Source organism: Anomaloglossus baeobatrachus, chromosome 1 (assembly GCF_048569485.1).
Source record: "Anomaloglossus baeobatrachus isolate aAnoBae1 chromosome 1, aAnoBae1.hap1, whole genome shotgun sequence".
NCBI classification, from domain to species: Eukaryota; Metazoa; Chordata; class Amphibia; order Anura; family Aromobatidae; genus Anomaloglossus; species Anomaloglossus baeobatrachus.
The window spans coordinates 182,944,977-182,965,146 of NC_134353.1; the positions used below are offsets into that span (position 1 = coordinate 182,944,977).

The window sequence follows — 20,170 nt, forward strand, 5'->3', positions numbered from 1 at the left end:
AAGGGATTTCATAAGAACAAAAGACCCCCTTAATCAAGGCAATAAATCCCATTATATATATACACATACACTCTTCAAAAAAAAAAAAAAAAAAGGGAACTAAATGTTCAAGAACCTACAGATCAGAACTGCTCGATTACTTGCATAAAGCATAAAGGCCCAACAGGTATTTATTAGTATTTTTCATGATTTATCTGCTTACCCCTCAACAAGTAAAATATCCTTTTATGAGGACAAATATTTTATACATGTTATGACTCACCCCTGATCCACAAAAATGTCCCAGCCGCATCGCAGAGGTATCATGACCATCGAAGAGCTCCATGTAGTCATAACCACAATCTGCTTCTTCTTCCACCTCAAATGTTGGGAAGTCGAGTTCAATTCGAAAACCTCTTTCCGTCACCAACAACCACTCACAATCTGCTTGGACTGGGTAATTGTTGTCTCCAAACTGAGCATGTGAAAACAAGTCTTTCGGTTTTGCCTCTGGTTTTAGTCTACCTCCGCACTCTGAAAAAATATGCACATTAGGACATTGGTATATAAATTCATTCAATGGAAAAAAAAACTAAAGAAACAGTTTATATAAACACACTGAAACGAACGCGTCTCTCTCTCAATATTTATATATATATACATATATATGTATATATATATATATATATATATTGCGTATGCACACACACATACATATTTACATTTCTATATTATATGTATGTGCATACGCTATATATATATATATATATATATATATATATATATATAGATATATATACATATATATATATAGATATATATACATATATATCTATATATATATATATATATATATATATATATATATATATATATATATATAGCGTATGCACATACATATAATATACATACACACACACACATATAGTGTATGCACACATTATATATTAGTGATAATCTTTGTCAGCCAACATCAATGTTGTCAATTGGAACACCAAACTTAGCATTCAATCACTTAAATCTTGTTGATATGAAAGTCTATAATTTAAAGATAAATATCTTTAGAAATAATTAGTCTAAATATAATCAACTGTACAAAGTAGTGTAATATTTCACAAAGAGTTAGGATAACAGCAAGCTGCAATATTTACATATGGGTTATTACTACTTTTGTAAAATGAAAAAACGACAAGAATCCAAAGATACCGTATAGGGAGGTAATTTACCACTAGAGGTCGCTATAATGCAACTATTTTTTTTTTGCATAAATAACTATCTTCAGAAGATTTTCTGTTGCATAAATAAATTATCCCCCTTCTAAATATAAAATGTAGCCTATCCGTTATTGGAGATGTCGTATTACAGGACATTGATGGAAGAATGTCAGTATGACACGAGTTTATTTCTTTACTTGCTTCCCATGGACTGTTTTTGTCATTAACCCATAAGCTGCACATCGATAGTGGAGTACAATCCCCTGGAAATAAACTAAATGTGCTTGCATAGCTTCTCAGAACAAAGATGAGGATTTTTTTGTGTTCCCGGGATAACCCTAGTGTATTGTAATTTATAACAAATGTCATGCATTGATGGAAATAAAAACAATATCTCCGTGCAGCAGTCCATTCTATCCAACATGTGTTATTTTTACTTATTCTGTAAATTGTGGAATATGTTTACATGAATACTCCATCCAGGAATATGCAGGTGTATAATATAATATAATCTTATCCCACGCTTCATTGTTACAAGGAAGCCTTCCTTTGGTTGCTTCCCACTTGGCTCAGAGATTACGCATACCTTTGTGCTTCCTAAACATGATAAACACAGACCTTGAGTTAAATATCATTTCCTACTTACCCGTGGAATGTGTGGCTTGAAAACCTTTCCTTTGTACGGATGCGTCCGACACAAAACGCAGAAACATCTTATTTCCTGTAGCAACTAGAGGCTCTGGAATCTTATTGCCGCACAATCGTCCCAGGATCGAAGACTTCTCATTTTCTCCATCAAAAATCTCCAGGTGGTCATAAGCACACTCCTGATGCTGCTCAATTTCGAATTCGCCAAACGTCTATTGCAAAAACAGATTCACATGAAACAAGAGGACACGGTCTATGGGAAGCTCTAGAACATGGTCTTGCTTTATTGTGAAGAGAGGACAATATGCCATCTTCAAGGGTATGCATGACATTGAGACCAAACCATTTTCATATCAATCAGCCCTTGGACTGTATACGAAGAACCTACTGTGTTGGTAATGTGAGAAATGGCAGTATTTATTATGTGTGTAATGTTTTCTTATTTTCTATGTACATATATAAAAATATAAGTAAAAACAAGATACTCCATCATTTTATCAGCTTAAAAAATGCATCTTAAATAGAAGTCAATAGTTAAAATTTGTACGTTAAAGGGCTTTTCCTGTCTCAGCCTTTCATATTACGTTAAAGGGCTATTCTCGTCTCAGCCTTTCATGGCTGAAATTACAACAACTCCACCCAGGTGCTAGTTACCAGAGGTGGGCTTATGGAAACAGTGAAAGAAAAATGAATTGGAATAATGGAAATCCCAGGTTCAGCTGATTTGATAGTCACACTGCCAATGGCTGGAGCTTGATGAGGTTGTTATCATCGCAGCCTTGAAAATCTGGGATGCAAATAACACTTTTATGTAACCTAAGAGCAGCATTATGTAGGGGCAGAGACCCCGCTTTCCAGTAATGTATCACTTATTAGGATGTATTTTGAGGTTATAATAAAATCAGTGTTTTTATTAGTAGGAGATTATCCCTACAGGACAACTGTTCTCCTACCTCCTAGGTCAACCAAGCCCAGTACCAATTAGCAGCTTTCAGTCACTATAAAATGTACACAGAAAGCTGTAGTGTGGGATAAACACAGCTCAACAACTGTGCTCTGCAGCGGAGAAAGCGGTGACTATCCCAACTGCTGCTTCTAGTAAACTAAGTGATGCATCATTGGAATCAGGGTCCATCTTAGTACATTATGCTGCTGTCAGTTTACATAGAGTATAGAGTACATACAGTTCAGACTCTCCACTACCGTGGAAAGCTTCAAGAGGAACCTCAAGACCCACCTCTTCCAACAAGCCTACAACCTACAATAGCCCTCAGCCCAGTAGACCGCTGCGCAACCAGCTCTGTCCTCACCTATTGTACCATCACCCATTCCCTGTAGACTGTGAGCCCTCGCGGGCAGGGTCCTCTCTCCTCCTATACCAGTCTGTCTTGTACTGTTAATGATTGTTGTACGTATACCCTCTTTCACTTGTAAAGCGCCATGGAATAAATGGCGCTATAATAATAAATAATAATAATAATAATAATAACATAGCAAAAATCGGGTCACACATTCCCTTAAAGGGAATCTATCAGCAAACTTTTGCTACTTCATCTGAGAGAAGCATAATGTAAGAAAAGAGACTCTGATTACAAGGATGCATCACTTTGATTATGTCACAACTGTTGCATCCAGTAAACTGAGTCAGCATACTGACCCTTGTTTTCAATGGGGCAATCAATGCAGATGAGCGTTTTTTTTTTTCCACTGACAGAATGTCTGTAAAAAAGACTATAGCATGCTACGATTTGACTCGGAAATCAGGTCAGTCTCGCCCATTCAAGTCTACGGGTGCGAGAATGAAATCGGATGCCACAGTATAGCATCCAACTTTTATAGATACATTGCAATTGTGTAACATAGCACACTGTAAATGGTTAATAACTACTAAATAAAAAAATGGATTGCACATGGATGACAAGTGAGAAAAAAATCGTCCCGCTTTTGTGGATGAAAATATTAACAAATATTTATACTGTAGTATGACCCTAGCCTAACAGGAAATGTTACCTCCTCAACTGCAATAGCATAAAGGCCAAGAGTATGAATCGGAACGAGTGCAATGCGAGAAAATCTTACATTTCACTCAGACCAATGTTAGTCAATGAGGCCAAGGAGATCTGAAATTTATAGCTCATGGTGATTCGGCAGTGTGTCATACGCATCTATACAAGTCTACGGCTGACTGTGAAACATCGGACTGCACTCAAATGACATCTGTGTAGAGTGCGATCTATGTAGAGACAGACAATGGAGAAGATAGAGAAATTAATCTGTCCATCTTTTCTACACCTGTGCTCAGATTATCGCACGCCAGAGAATAAGATCACAGTAAATGACTCTTCATTCATGCTTGCTGCAGAGTTTGTGCCGAGTGTCATTAGAATATTGCATCCAATTCGCTTATGTGACCCCAGCCTAAAACGGACTCTAAGCCCAACAGAGTACTCCTCAAGTTCACTGTAGAAAAGGAGATTAAAGGGTACTGTACACGCTGCGATATCGGTACCGATATCGCTAGCGAGCGTACCCGCTCCCGTCGGTTGTGCGTCACGGGCAAATCGCTGCCCGTGGTGCACAACATCGCTAACACCCGTCACACGGACTTACCTTCCCTGCGACGTCGCTCTGGCCGGTGATCCGCCTCCTTTCCAGGGGGGCGGTTCGTGCGGCGTCACAGCGACGTCACACGGCAGCCGTCCAATAGCAGAGGAGGGGCGGAGATGAGTGGCCGGAACATGCCGCCCACCTCCTTCCTTCCTCATTGCCCGTGAACGCAGATAAGGAGATGTTCGTCGTCCTGCGGTGTCACACATAGCGATGTGTGCTGCCGCAGGAACGACGAACAACATTGTACCTGCAGCAGCAACGATATTTTGAAAAGGAGTGAGAGGGCCAACGAGCAACGATTTTTACTGTGTTTCCCCAAAAATAAGACAGTCCTCCATTATTTTTGGCTCCATAAGAAGGCTTAATTTAGACGCAAGTCTTATTTTCAGGGAAACACAAATACTATCAATTTTAGCCAATTGTAGCTCCTACCAATTTCAAAGAGGAGTTGACTGACTCACTCATCAGATCTGCCGTACCACAGCAGCCTGACATGTCTGGCAGAGGTTGTGTTCACAAAATACATTTGCTGTGCATTTTTATTAGTGCAATTTCCCAAAAACAAAGTAAAATTGATGCGTTTCTTTTAACATCTTTTCAGAAAATTACAGAAAAAAGCATGACAAATGCATAATGTGAACACAGCATGAAAGATTGTAAAGATCAATTGGGTGACATATAACACTTTGTAAGTCAAATCTCGGGGTTTCCTAATAAAAACTTTTGGTCTCTATTATTTTAGGTGTCCTGAACATCATAAGTGCATTTTCTGATTTTTACAATGAGGAGCCAGTAAACTAAACTTTTCTTCACAGATAATTGGTTATATCAAAGATCATCCTAGATATCAAAGAATGTATGTTTCTAACACAGAAGGAATACACATTATATTTTATTCAGTGTCTGGGCCAAAATCAGCAAAATTTTCCCTCAAGAACAATCTGTACAATCTGTTAATCTCGGCTGACTCAAAATGCTGCAAATGTCTTTGTGAAAGCAGGGTAGCGACAGTTTATAAGAGACGTACACGCAAGGAAGCTTCCAGGTTATTAGTTCATTGCTAGAAAATACAAATGGGATAAAACGGTTTTGTTACCCTTAAAAACCAATCACATCACAGCTTTCATTTATCTAGAGCAGTATAAAACATCGAAAAGCGTTTTCCGATTGGTTGCTATGGGTAACAAGAACAAGATCTATGCTTACTTGAAAACATATACACTGTGTGCAGAATTATTAGGCAAATTAGTATTTTGATCACATGATAATTTTTATACATGTTGTCCTACTCCAAGCTGTATAGGCTTGAGAGCCAACTACCAATTAAGTAAATCAGGTGATGTGTATCTTTGTAATGAGGAGGGGTGTGGTGTAATGACAGCAACACCCTATATAGGGTGTGCTTAATTATTAGGCAACTTCCTTTCCTTTGACAAAATAGGTCAGAAGAGAGATTTGACGGGCTCTGAAAAGTCCAAATTTGTGAGATGTCTTGCAGAGGGATGCAGCAGTCTTGAAATTGCCAAACTTTTGAAGCGTGATCACCAAACAATCAAACGTTTCATGGCAAATAGCCAACAGGGTCTCAAGAAGTGTGTTGGGCAAAAAAGGCGCAAAATAACTGCCCATGAATTGAGGAAAATCAAGCGTGAAGCTGCCAAGATGCCATTTGCCACCAGTTTGGCCATATTTCAGAGCTGCAACGTTATTGGAGTATCAAAAAGCACAAGGTGTGCCATACTCAGGGACATCGCCATGGTAAGGAAGGCTGAAAAATGACCACCTTTGAACAAGAAACATAAGATAAAACGTCAAGACTGGGCCAAGAAATACCCTAAGAATGATTTTCCAAAGGTTTTATGGACTGATGAAATGAGAGTGACTCTTGATGGGTCAGAGGCTGGATCAGTAAAGGGCAGAGAGCTCCACTCTGACTCAGACGCCAGCAAGATGGAGGTGGAGTACTGGTATGGGCTGGTATCATCAAAGATGAACTGTGGGACCTTTTCAGGTTGAGGATGGAGTGAAGCTCAACTCCCAGACCTACTGCCAGTTTCTGGAAGACAACTTCTTCAAGCAGTGGTACAGGAAGAAGTTGGTATTGTTCAAGAAAAACATAATTTTCATGCAGGACAATGCTCCATGGCATGCATCCAACTACTCCACAGCGTGGCTGGCTAGTAAAGGTCTAAAAGATGAAAAAATAATGACATGGCCCCCTTGTTCACCTGATCTGAACCCCATAGAGAACCTGTGATCCCTCATAAAATGTAACATCTACAGGTAGGGAAAACAGTACACCTCTCGGAACAGTGTCTGGGAGGCAGTGGCGGCTGCTGCACGCAATGTTGATCGTAAACAAATCAAGCAACTGACTGAATCCATGGATGGTAGGATGTTGAGTGTCATCATAAAGAAAAGTGGCTATATTGGTCACTAATTTTTGGGGGTTTTGTTTTTGCATGTCAAAAATGTTTATTTCTAAATTTTGTGCAGTTATATTGGTTCACCTGGTGAAAATAAACAAGTGAACAAGTGAGATGGGAATATATTTGGGTTTTATTAAGTTGCCTAACAATTCTGCACAGTAATAGTTACCTGCACAAACAGATATCCTCCTAAGATAGCCAAATCTAAAAAAAAAAAACCACTTAACTTCCAAAAATATTAAGCTTTGATATTTATGAGTCTCTTGGGTTGATTGAGAACATAGTTGTTGATCAATAATAATAATAATAATAAAAAAAATCCTCTAAAATACATGTTGCCTAATAATTCTGCACACAGTGTACAAGTAGTGTTGAACACTTCACCATCAGCTGCTGTCCTACAGAATTTCCGGGGAAGCCATTTTTTTTGGGTGTTTGGATAGGGCACCTTGCTTCAAATAAACCTGACAGCTTTAGCATATAAAGCCATCAAAATTTTGTATTTCCAGCTCTGTGGTAATGGCCTTCATAAAGCCTCTGCCCAAATGTGCAAAGAGATCCACAAAATGGTCTGCAAACCAGATCTGTTTTCTTCCAAAAACATCACCCCACCTGCCCATGGTTTCTGTCTGTAGATGAGAAAATTGATCCTTAACTAGTCAAATTCGTTGCTAACTCCCAAAGAATTTCAGATTCTAGCGAGTCTGAAACTTGTGGGATTCAATTGGCACAAATCAAGCAAAATGGCAGCCAGCCCACCACCATTTGGCTGAATTCTTTTGAAGACCATGAAGAGGTTAAACTAAAAAACACATTATACACCTCTGAATCTTTATGCCATGTCTGCCACAACTCCCAATACCTCCCTGTGTTTTCCTGGTCTTTCCAGCACCAAGGACTATTTGACCATATGGGTGGTAACGCACTTTATAATGTCAAAGACGTTCCTCGACCATCTCCGATGTCTCTGGTATTATAACTCAGATCAACTAAAGTAATGTGGTTGACCGGACCACACACCCAACCTGTCTTCTGTCATAATGTTTGGAAGGTGGCAGCCATGTTTATTAGTCATCCACAATCTCTTTACAGAAATGTAAAAGAACCTTATTAGCTATCTAAAATGGCCTTATTACCCAATATTGGCGCCAGTCTTACTACAGATCTCATACCTGAATTAGTTAAACCCCCTAGTTACAAACCAAAATCTAAAATTAAACAGAAGTTCTTCTAAAAAAAGAAGAAAGAAAGGTTGTACAAAGTAGTGTATCTTATTTCATTTATGAAAGTACTTACTAGTTTAACCCTATGGCCTGGAGTGGCACTTATTTCCCAAGTACATTCTTTCCGACTTGGATACTTGTCTGGCCAGTTGGGGCTTGTTATTACTCCGTTAGGGCTATGAATTCTGTGCTCACATTCAGCTGTGTAAAGAAAAATAAGTTTTTTTAATATATTTTCATAGAAATGTACATGCCATCACTTAAACACTTGCCTCTTTGGAATTTAGTCCCCCTTTAACACTCGTTCTGGTGTTAAATCTTAAGACTTCCTACCTGATTGTATTACTTAATATGTGACATATTTCCTCTATTAATTGCTATAAATGTTGTAATATTTATAGCTTTCCTTTTAATAAAGTCCCAATAGACTAAATTGATTTTCTTTTTATTGGACATTGGATGGCAACTACATCATTAGAAATGTGTAGGGATATGATTATGAGGTATTTGCTACTATTTAAGTATTACAGATTCTCCTTCTGCACTTTTTTAGTGCAGCCTCTCTCACATATTACATATCTTTTCAGGTCTAACATGGCTACCTCTTGGAGGAACATAAGTTCGGCCCTGTCCATCAGCATCCGCTAACAATAAAACAGGAGTAGTCCGATTCAAAAAATCAGAAGGCAGCACTCCATTTTTCTTCGGGTTTGACTTTCTTTAATGGCCCATAACACAGGATGTTTCAGTCAGAAACTGACCTTTCTCTAACAGTGTTCATATATACTGTATATAGATAGATATAGTCCCTGACTGGAGGAACATAAGATCGGCCCTGTCCATCAGCATCCGCTAACAATAAAACAGGAGTAGGCCGATGGACAGGTTTGGTCACATGTTCCTCCGGTTTCCTCTGACACTCCTAAGACATATTGATAGGGAATTTAAATTGTGAGCCCCAGTGGGGACGGTGACATCACATGTGTAAAGCGCTGTGGAATTAATTGTGCTATATGAGTGAGTAAAATATACAGTCCCTGACAGAAATTCTGTCGCTTATCCATGTTATGTAAATAAAAGTTTATAACCTGACTTTAAATTCATCCATTGGTTTCATAAATTACTCTTTTGAAAGCTGAAACCCTCCCAAATTTGATTTAGGTTATGAAAAAGTTGCTGCAAAGCTGAAATATTGATCATTTAATGAACACAGAAAGGTCAGATTTTGACAAGACAAAAGGTTTTGTCGCCCACAGAAAATAATTTGAAATTCAAACAAATAATTAACTTCTAATACAAAGATATATTGCATAACATTGGTGAATGAAGTTGCGGTGCTATTAGAGTGACTTCCATGAGCTTCAAGGATTGCATCCATGTGGTTCAACAATGATTCATACAATTTATTGATGAAGTCATCAGGAATAGCAAAGAATGCAGTCTTACATATACCTCCCAGAGTTCATCTAGATTCTTTGGTTTTGTCTTCCAAGCTTCCTCTTTCATCCTACCCCAAACATGCTCAATGATCTTCATTTCTGGTGACTGGGTTGGCAGTCCTTGAGCACCTTGATCTTCTTTGCCAGGAGTAACTTTGTTGTAGAGATGGATGTATGAGATGGAGCACCATCCTGCTGCAGAATTTGACCCCTTTTATGATTGGTAATGTAAGAGGGAGCTAATACTTTTTGATATTTTAGGCTATTGATATTGCCTTCCACCTTGCAAATGTTTTGCACACCCCCATACTGAATGTAACCCCAGACTATGATCTTTCCACCACCAAACTTAACTGTTTTCTGGATCCATACGGACTCTACTAGGTCTCCTGCAATATTTGTGGCGGCTGTGGTGTAATTCAACTGAAGATTCATCATAGAAATCCATCTTCTGCCACTTTTTAAGTGTTCATCTCTTTAGCAGGCTGTGGGACTTGGCAAATGCCACACGGTTTTTAATTGCCTTTTGTTTAGTGCTGGCTTCTGGGCACTAATTCGACCATGGAGGCCATTTTGAGACAGAATCCGACAAATTGTTCTAGTTGACATAGAGTCTTGAGGTGACCAGGCCTTTTGGAGCTCTGCTGCAGTGGAAGAGGGTCTGGCTTTGGATTTTCTAACCAACAAACGTTCCTCCTGAGCAGTTGTCTTGCGGGGTCTGCCTGACCTGGGCTTGTCAAAAACATCTCCAGTCTCTTCAAATCTTTTCTTAATTCTTAGTACCTGACGTTGAGACACATTAAAAGGTGCCAGCCACCTTGGCAGTAGATCTGTTCTTCAGCCTCTTGATAATGAAGGCTTTGGTCGCAGGGTGGATTTTTGGCATGTTGTCAGAGGTCAAGTTGCAATTCAACTAAAGGTCTTTGGTGCTGGGTTTCTTTTTATACACATCCACTAATTAACCGATCATTTAGTGAGCACAGGTGAGGATCTAAACTAGGATTGGGTGCATTATATGACAAGGCGACAAAACTTTTTGTCTTGCCAAAATATGACCTTGCGGTGTTCATTAAATTATCAATATTTCAGCTTTGCAGCAACTTTATTTTCATAACCTAAACCAAATTTGGGAGGATTTCAGCTTTCCAAAGAGTAATTTATGAAACCAATGGATGAATTTAAAGTCAGGTTATAAGCTTTTATTTACATAACATGGATAAGCGACAGAATTTCTGTCAGGGACTGTATATTTTACTCACTCATATAGAACAATTAATTCCAGAGCGCTTTACACATGTGATGTCACCGTCCCCACTGGGGCTCACAATTTAAATTCCCTATCAATATGTCTTAGGAGTGTCAGAGGAAACCGGAGGAACATGTGACCAAACCTGTCCATCGGCCTACTCCTGTTTTATTGTTAGCGGATGCTGATGGACAGGGCCGATCTTATGTTCCTCCAGTCAGGGACTATATCTATCTATATACAGTATATATGAACACTGTTAGAGAAAGGTCAGTTTCTGACCGAAACATCCTGTGTTATGGGCCATTAAAGAAAGTCAAACCCGAAGAAAAATGGAGTGCTGCCTTCTGATTTTTTGAATATATTGAATGGCAGGATGCTGTTTTTAAGGATTTTTGCACCCAACTATAATTTCTCAGTGCAGCTCGGAAATTATATATATATATATATATATATATAATAACCCCTTTAACCCATTGACTTTCCCATCAAGAGCCTGTGTTACAGTAACCCTATCACCATGGGGAGCCTCTGACAATTTTTTGTCAGTTTTGGGCGTAAAAATGACTGATGTGTGCCAATTTGTGCTCAATTTACACAGATTTGGTGCAACAATCAGTAATGCTCCCATTCAGGAGTAAGCACTTCACTTTCTTCAGCAAAACTGCCACCACTATCAGTCACCAGCACCTTGAAAGCAGAAGACACTAACACTAGAGTGAATATGCACCCATTAAATGAACATTTAATAGCTTAAGTCACTATGCCAGCAGTGGGTTCCTTTTGTGCCTCCTGTCATAGTGTTTCATTTTATTCAAATCTCGACGGATAGCTCATACTGACACTGATACACCCTGAGCTTCCAGGACAGCTTGAATTTATTTGGAAGTTGATTGGGGCTTCTTATCCACCATACGAACTATTCTGTGTTGCAAACGTTCATTAATTTTTCTCTACCATCTAAGTCCAGTGAGATTAGGTACAGTGTCATGAGATGTAAACTTCTTGATTATGTTGTGCACCATGGACAAAGGAACATCAAGATCTCTGAAGATGGACTTGTAACCTTGAGATTGTTGATATTTTTCTTCAATTTTGGTTTTCAAGTCCTCAGACAGCTCTCCTCCTTTTCATGTTCTCCATGCTTAGTGTGGCACACACAGACACACAATCCAAAAATTGAGTCAACTTCTTCCCTTTTTATCTAATTTTAGGTATTATTTTCATATTGCCCACACGGGTTTTATAACAATTTTGTTTTTTTTAGTCTTCAGACAGCTCTCCTCCTTTCATGTTCTACATGCTTAGTGTGGCATACACAGACACATATGCAAACATTGAGTCAACTTCTTCCCTTTTTTATCAAGATTTAGGTATTCATATTGCCCACACCTGTTACTTGCTACAAGTGTGGCTGAAAGAGCATCACATACTTGAAACAAAGTTATTTACCTACCACAAAGTTTGGAAAGGTACCAACAATTTTGTCCTGTATTTTTTTGGTTTTGCGTGAAATTATGTCCTATTTTACTTTTGTGCTTGTTTTTTTTGTGGTGTTCCAATACACACAACAGAAGTCATGTGTTTAACAAAACACGTGTAATTGCACTAATTTTGTGGGAGAAACAGTTCATTTTCTGGAACAATTTCAAGGATGCCAACACTTTCGGCCATGTATATGTTTGTATATAGGCCACATAGTGCATTTGTGCACCTGTTCGTTAATGTAATACTAATGGTGTGCGGGCCCTATTTTTTGTAGTAACTCAAGATTAGGTCTTGACAAGCAATGTTGGTTATCTCCAATGATTCCAACCATTACGACCAAATATCATTTATGCCCTTAGAAAACCTGATGCAAGACCTCCTTTACAGGGAAATTATTCTAATGGGCATTTGGAAAAGGATTGCAATAATTATCATGTTAACAAGCCTTTTGTCAGATAAGAGATTTGCTGTAAGCAATAAGTAATTCACAGTATATTTCCACATGTATCTTCAGTGTCTATTACCTTCTTTGCAGTCATGTTTATTCTCGTGGAGTACAAATCCATTGCGGCACTGGCAGACATAGCTACCAATAGTATTGATGCATTCGTGTTGGCAGCCTCCATTCTCTTTAGAGCATTCATCTTTGTCTGCAAATAACGACAGGGTTAAATTACAACACAGCTCTGCAGCATGTACAGAATCAGCATAAACATCTTTACCGAATCCTTGTTAATTCAAGCCAAGCATCTCATGCAATGAAGCTTACCAGGACAACCTGTAACCTTGTATAAATTCTATCCTTTCAATTTGGTATAAAATTTGCAAACAGAAATTGCGAAAATCAATAACCATCTCCGCTCTTTGTTTTTAATAGGCCAATTGTAAATCACTGGAGACAAAGTTCACGAGCAAAAACATACAAGGGTACAAGCTGCTAATCGTTTAAACACAGATTAAACCGATCTATACCTTTAAACATTATAAATCATCTGGGTAAATAAACGTGTACATGTGAGACCAATCCATAGTGCTAGAGAGATGTATTAATATGTAACAAGGAAGCGGCCAGTGCAAAGACGTAAATTAATAGGTATTAAATATTGATACTTCCACCATTAGAAGTGAAGTAGAGATGAAAAGATGAGGAGTAACTGGCAGAAGGTCAACAGTTTTGCTACATAAAAAGGTCTCTACAGCCGACATTCCAGAGAGAGGCATACGCTGGCGCAGGAAAGTGTCAGATGCTATTACCAAATGGACCTGGCCATGACTTGAAATCAAAACTGGCAGGTTCCTCCTGACATACATAGAAAATCCTACAGCATCTAATGTCTTTCTACAACAACGCACCATACAGATGCATAACAATTACAGTAATTAAAAGGGACAAAATTAATCACGAGTCGAAGCGCAACAATTTCATCTAGCATGTCATCATTTAAGGGCTTATTAGTCATCGGGGCCTCTGAAGGGGGCGGCTGTGAAAACTGTTTAGCGTGAAATCTTGTTAAACCAGTCTTTTATCTGCAAGTTATATTCTAAATAAATCATGGGAATAATTATTTCTTCTTATATAAAAGAATTTCCACCAATAAAAACCAACAAAATACCATCAAGTATAATTCGTTACTTTTGTCTAGTCTTTTCAGCAATGTATTTGTCAGTTTATGTAGCGATGTTGGAGATGTATAGATAGGTAGCACTGCCTTTCTGGAAGGGGTAATCTCAGCAAGGTTATATGGAATCTGTCAGCAGGTTTTGCTACCCTATCTGAGAGCAATAGAGAACACATCTGACAGCCAACATAGTTTACCCCAGCACCTCCCAGTGTAGGCCAGGGACTGAAACCCGATTAAAAATTAAGTAAATTTTGAAAGGCTCCCTTATGGATATTGCACCTATACAAAAATGGAGCCATGAAATCACCAGATAAGATTAAAAAAAACCAAACCAAGGAAGCCCACGTGAAATGCGTGTTGGGGTTACGGGAGTACCACTTGTGAAAAGGGCATAGCATGGGTAAGTGCCTTAATGCAACTGTGAAGAATGGATGATTTATATTAGCTATCTAGTGCTGATTATATAAGTGTAAAACTGGGTCCATGCACATCCCATTGGAGATATTTGTTCTCCCCCTATATATTTCTGACTGGTGTTATCTCTACCAGTTTGTATTCCTGCACCATGCACTTTGATTTTTTTTATGTATTGTATGTCTTTTCTGCATAAGTGTTCAATAAAATGTTGATTTGTTTTTACCCTGAGAACAGCATGATGTAGGCAAAGAGAGCCTGAATCAAATTATGTTTCACTTAGCTTACTGGGTGCAGTAATTCTGACATAAATCAGCTTTTAGATTTTACAAGGCGGCAGAGAAAGCAGCATCCGCCCACACCAGGCTCTGTATATACATAATCTATGGACAGTGAGCTGATAATCACAGCAGGGGAATGCCAGACTAGCTGTCCTCTAGTTTACCTAGTCCAGCAATGATAATCTCCTGAAGCTAAAGCAAATATTTCAGGTAAAAAACACCATACAATTTGAGATTGGTGCAATCTTATTACATAGCAAAAACCTACTGACAGATTCCTTTTAAGTTACAGTTCCAACAGATATAACTGGGCAGTATTTAGCAATTTCAATGAAAAAACCCTCACAAAATCAATGATTCTTATTTTTGTGTCTTTGATTTTAAATGGAATTCTACTACAGTGCATTTTGGCATGACTTTCATATTGGATTGCAAAGCAATTTTTGCTATTCAAAAAAAAATAAAAAAAAAAGATTAAGAAGAAACTACAAAATAGGCATATCCATTAAAGGGAATCTGTCAGCGGGTTTTTGCTATATAAGCTGAAGCCAACATGCTGTAAGGGTTGAAACAGACCGTTAAGGTATGCCTGTGTTGTCACTGTCCCATCTCTGTTTGCTATGTTTGCTTTAGCAGCCGGAGCCTTATCATTGCTGTGGCTAGATGGCTTGTGCAATGTTGTCTGGGGTGCCCCCTCCTCTGATTGACACCTCACACTCAATATACAATCGCCATAGGGAGCCTGATGTGGGCTAATAATACTTATTTTGTGAGGATGGCTGGAGCCAGTAATCTAAGTGATAGATCGTCGGAGAGTCAGAATCTCCTTGCCTACATCATGCTGTTCTTAGATGAGGTAGCAAATACCTGCTGACAGATTCCCTCTTTCACATGTCCGTGAAAATCATGCACGTTTTTCACGGACGTGTCAAAGGTGCGTATTAACCTCCATGTGCCGTGTTTATGGCACACGTGTGTTTTCCGTATGCTCTCCGTGATAACACATGGAGAACGTGAACTTTCTGCTTACCTGTCCCTGGCGTTGCTGTTCGTGGTGCTGATCTACGGTCTCCCGCCCTGCTGACTCCCCGCTGCTGCTGCTTCTGGCCCGCAGTGGAGTGAATATTCATAAGCATAATGAGCGGGGGTCGGAAGCAAGTAACAGCAGCGGCAGAGACAGCAATGCTGGAGAAGGTAAGTATAGAAATTCTTTTTATTTCGCAGGCACGTGTGTTTTCTCCAGTGCCTGTCACACGGATCACATCTGTGCGGTCCGTGTGTGGTCCGTGTGACACCCGTGATGCTGGAGAAAAACGGACATGTCTACGTGTGGAGCACACAGGCACATGTATGCTCCACACAGACACACGGTCCATGCCAAAACACGGACGTGAGTGCACACCCATTGATTTTAATGGGTCTACGTGTGCCCGTGTCTCCGGCACGTGAGGAAATGGACCAAACACGTACCGGAGACACGGACGTGTGAAGGAGGCCTAAGGCTGTGTTTATATAATGGTTTAGCCTATAGTCAGGTGCTCCGTTGAAGCTTACGTCTGAAGACTTGGAAAACAGGTATACGACTGAAAATCATGTCAACAGAGCACACACTGATTCCGTCTGAATTATTACAGCCAATGGCTTCGTCATTCGGTTATAAATCATATAGTGATGAAATGTATAAATTGGTGGAGGAAGGTCGATGGACCTAGGTGTTTTTCAACCTATGTAACTATGTAATTATGCCACTATGTCAGCACAAACACCCGAATCCCATCCTCCAGAGGTTCAGATGAAAGCCCCAATAAAGCCACTGTAGGCTACAATGCTATGTGAACATAGTCTAAATTGTGTATCTCAGTATTTTTGTTTTGATCCCAATGAGATCCTAAATTGTTTCCAATAGCACACAACTAGCTTTTGTATTATGTGTATGCTCTGTGCAGAGCTTTATGTGGTGATTGGCAATTGAGGTAGGAACAATAAAATAATATGATGTTGAAGAAAGTCTCTGCCACAAATAAACATTTCTTGCATTATCGGATCACAGCCAATGTCTTAGAGGTGTATGTTGACAAGCAATAAACTGTTCCCAGTAGCATCCAGCTGAGATCTCAATTGTGCGGTGAGACATAAGCACAGTGCAGCCGTCAGCCAAGACCGATATCAGACACTGCAACTATGGACTAGTGCAAAATATACTGTATGTCTATACAAAGTTATGTTCTGGAATGTGAGCATACACCTGAATGAATCTATGTAATGATCCTTTTATTAGCCCCAGCTAGCGGATCAAACAAAACATACAACATATTATACCTACTACTCTGTTACTTAAAGCGCACCAACCAGGATTTATAACCTAAAGCCAGTGCTATACTGGCACTATCAGGCTGATTCTCTATATACCTTTAGTGGTCAGCTCGGATGTATAGGTTTTGAAATCCAAGAAAGTAAAGTTTATAAAATCTGCAGCTGCTTGAGTGAGAACAGCTGAGGATCAGATAATATCTGGGGCGGTATGCATAGTTATCCGCTCCCCTTGTTAGAATTAGCATAAGTATAATACAATTGACCTAGAAGGACCTGTGTGAGGTCATACACATGTGACCTAGTATCCAGCTTTGTTGGCTAAGGCCCCCCGCCCCTTCTGATATGACCTCATCACAGGTCTTGCAAGGTTGAATGTATCATACTTATGCTAATTCTAAAAGAGGGAGGGGATAATTATGCATATTCCTCCAAGATATTATCTGTTCCTTTGCTGCTGTCTCTCAAACAGCTGCAGATTTTATAAACTTTACTCTTTGATTTCAAAACCTAAACATCCAAGCTAACCACTACAGGTATGTATAGAATCAGCCTGATCGTGTCAGTATAGCAGTGGCTTTAGGTTATATAGGGAAATCCTGGCGATTGGTTCCTTTTAAACTAAATGGAGCTACAACCCTTTCAGTCCTTACATTCCAATTTCAAATATTTTTACATTCAGCTTGACATCAGCTCACATGTGTTTTCAGTTTTTAAAAAGTGAGTGGAAAGAAACTTTCAGTTTGTACACTAATAAAGTAAGGGACTCCATTAAAAGGAATCTGTCAGCAGGTTTTTGCTATGTAAGCTGAAGTCAGTATGTTGCAAAGGTTAAAACATACAATTCAGGGATGTCTGTCTTGTCAAGGTCCCATCTGTTGTTTATTTGCTGTTTGTTTAAGCAGCAGGGCTTCTCATTGCTGGGACTACCATGTCACATGCGCATGTCATTCTGACACACCCCCTCCTCCGATTGACACCTTATTGTCAATGTACAATCTTTATAGAGAGCCTGGTGGGGGCGAGGAAATTCAGTCAGCTCAGCTACCTGCTAAATCTAAAAATTCTGATTATGTCAGAACGGCTGCACCGAGTAATCTAAGTGCTAACAAAAATACAATATATCCAGTTCACCAGTCTCTGTGATTATAGATTTCACCTGGGTCGGTGGACGGTATCCATGGTTGGCGCCCACAGCTGTCACAATCATTGGAAAGGAGGAAGGGAGGGAAACATATATAGCATCAGGTCTTTAAAAAAAACTTCAAATTTATTAATTCCAAATAAAAAAAAAAAAAAATTGAATATATGGACTAAAACAAGCTCTCCATATCCCTTAAGGCGCTATAAGGCATATGGAGAGATTGTTTTAGTCCATATAAGAAAATATTTTTTTTTACTTTGAATGAATAAATTTGAAGTTTTTTTAAAGACATGGTGCTGGATATGTTTCCCTCCCCTACTCCTTTCCAATGACTAATCTAAGTGATGCATTGTTGGATTCAGGACCTCTTCGCCTACATTATGTTACTCTGAGATTAGGTAGCAAACACCTGCTGGCAAATTCTTGTTAATGTTACCTTACTTGTGAAAATATATAGGCAATATCCTCTATATACAAAACGAAAAAATGTGAATATAAAAAAAATTCACAGATACCATGGCTTCCTTATTACAGTACACATGGGTGAGTTTAAGATATGCAAAGAAATTGAAGAATGCTCACAGCCCTTAACAAAATAAGGCCAACATTCCATTTTTTTACTGCCTAAAAATAGATTTTATATGACATGTTGATGCTAGAAATTTGGAAATTAAAAAATGAGACAATACTATTGATGCTTCTAGGCCAGGTTATAGAGAAATTACTCATAATTTAATGTCAGTATATGGTTAAAGAATAGCTCTTTAATATTTCCAAATGGTTAGTTGAGGTTTTTGAAACAAATGTATTGTGGAGTCCATAAACCCCAAATCATTTGTTGTTTAGTGAGCAGAAAGCAGTTTCCCCAACTTTGGATGCTTGTGTCCTTAGCCCCAAGAAAAAGCGTCCTTTCCCCAACACAGGTTAGCTTACATCAGGTTGGTCGTACCTCTGAGCCTGTCAGAGGCCACCAGTCTGTCATATATACGTACACGACCTGATGGGGCACCTTTTATCATGTCCTTGCAAGATTCAAAAATAAAAATTTTCTCTTTGCAGGCAGCTTGCTTGTCTGTAAACAAAAATGTATCGGCATATTGGCAGAAGTGAATGTAAACGACTCCTCTCTCCAAAAAATTCATAATCCAAAAATGGATACAGTCAATTGAATACAGTGACCAGATAGGTGTATGAAAGTTGTGGTCTCAAATTCTTTAAAGGGGTTCTCCGAGAAATGTACTAAAATATATAACATATATAATACACATTTAAATATTACACATTTTTCTAAATACCTTTGTTGAGCAAAATTGTATGCTTTATCTACAGCACTCTGTCTGGATTCCAAGATTGAAACAACCATCAATCACACCCTGTCCTAGATCTCAGAGGAGACATAGTAGGAATAGGACGAGCTGCATGAAGCAGGAGACAGAGGTCAAGTCAAAACAGTGTCCTGTCACGCATTATGAACACACATTTCTCTGTTCAGTCAACCTGACAGGACACTAAGCGAAGAGTACTAAAAGGAGATAAACTTCTTTAGCTGACTGAGAATGAACATCCATTTCAGTCAGCCTGACAGGTTTAGTGCGTCTGTCTGTTATGCAGCCCATCCTACTACAGGTCCTGGCAGTTGCCATGTTTATAATCCTGACAGAGTCCAGTGTATTATACATTTTTTTCATTTATTTTATTACATTTCTTGAAGGACCCCTGTAATGATTATAATTGCAAACAATCCAAACAGTTTCAGTGCCCCTGCACTTCTTCAAAGCTGTGAGGACAAAGCTGTCTCTGCTAGCAGCATTTAAAGGGAAGGTATCGTGGTTTTTTATTTTTGTATTAAAAATAGTGATTATGAAATCAAGTATTTCTAATACAAAATAAAAATCGCAGCTTATTTAGTTTTTATGTAATTCTTATTTTACTGGAGGCACTGGGGGCTGCCATGCTGGATTTGCTGTGTGTAACGACAGTAACTCCTTCCTTTATGGCAGCCCCTGTGCATAGACTCTGATAGTCGCGCTCCGACCCCATGAAGTACGTTACAGTGGGCGTCTGCTGTGACCTGGACGCGCCCCCTGGGCTGTCCAGAGCACAACAGAGGGAGGAGCGCCATC

The 20,170-nt window shown here is 39.1% G+C and overlaps 1 protein-coding gene across 1 annotated transcript in view; it reads right to left on the bottom strand.

Moving 5' to 3' along the window:
- The window catches only part of TLL1 (tolloid like 1), a 207,693-nt gene that overhangs the window by 3,879 nt on the left and 183,644 nt on the right, over positions 1–20,170 (bottom strand). Inside the window, exons 18-21 of the mRNA XM_075347314.1 lie at positions 12,801–12,926; positions 8,177–8,304; positions 1,840–2,053; positions 263–513 (exon numbers count right to left, since the gene is read on the bottom strand). Of these exons, the coding sequence (XP_075203429.1) occupies positions 263–513; positions 1,840–2,053; positions 8,177–8,304; positions 12,801–12,926 (719 nt within the window). The remainder of the gene's footprint in view (positions 1–262; positions 514–1,839; positions 2,054–8,176; positions 8,305–12,800; positions 12,927–20,170) is intronic.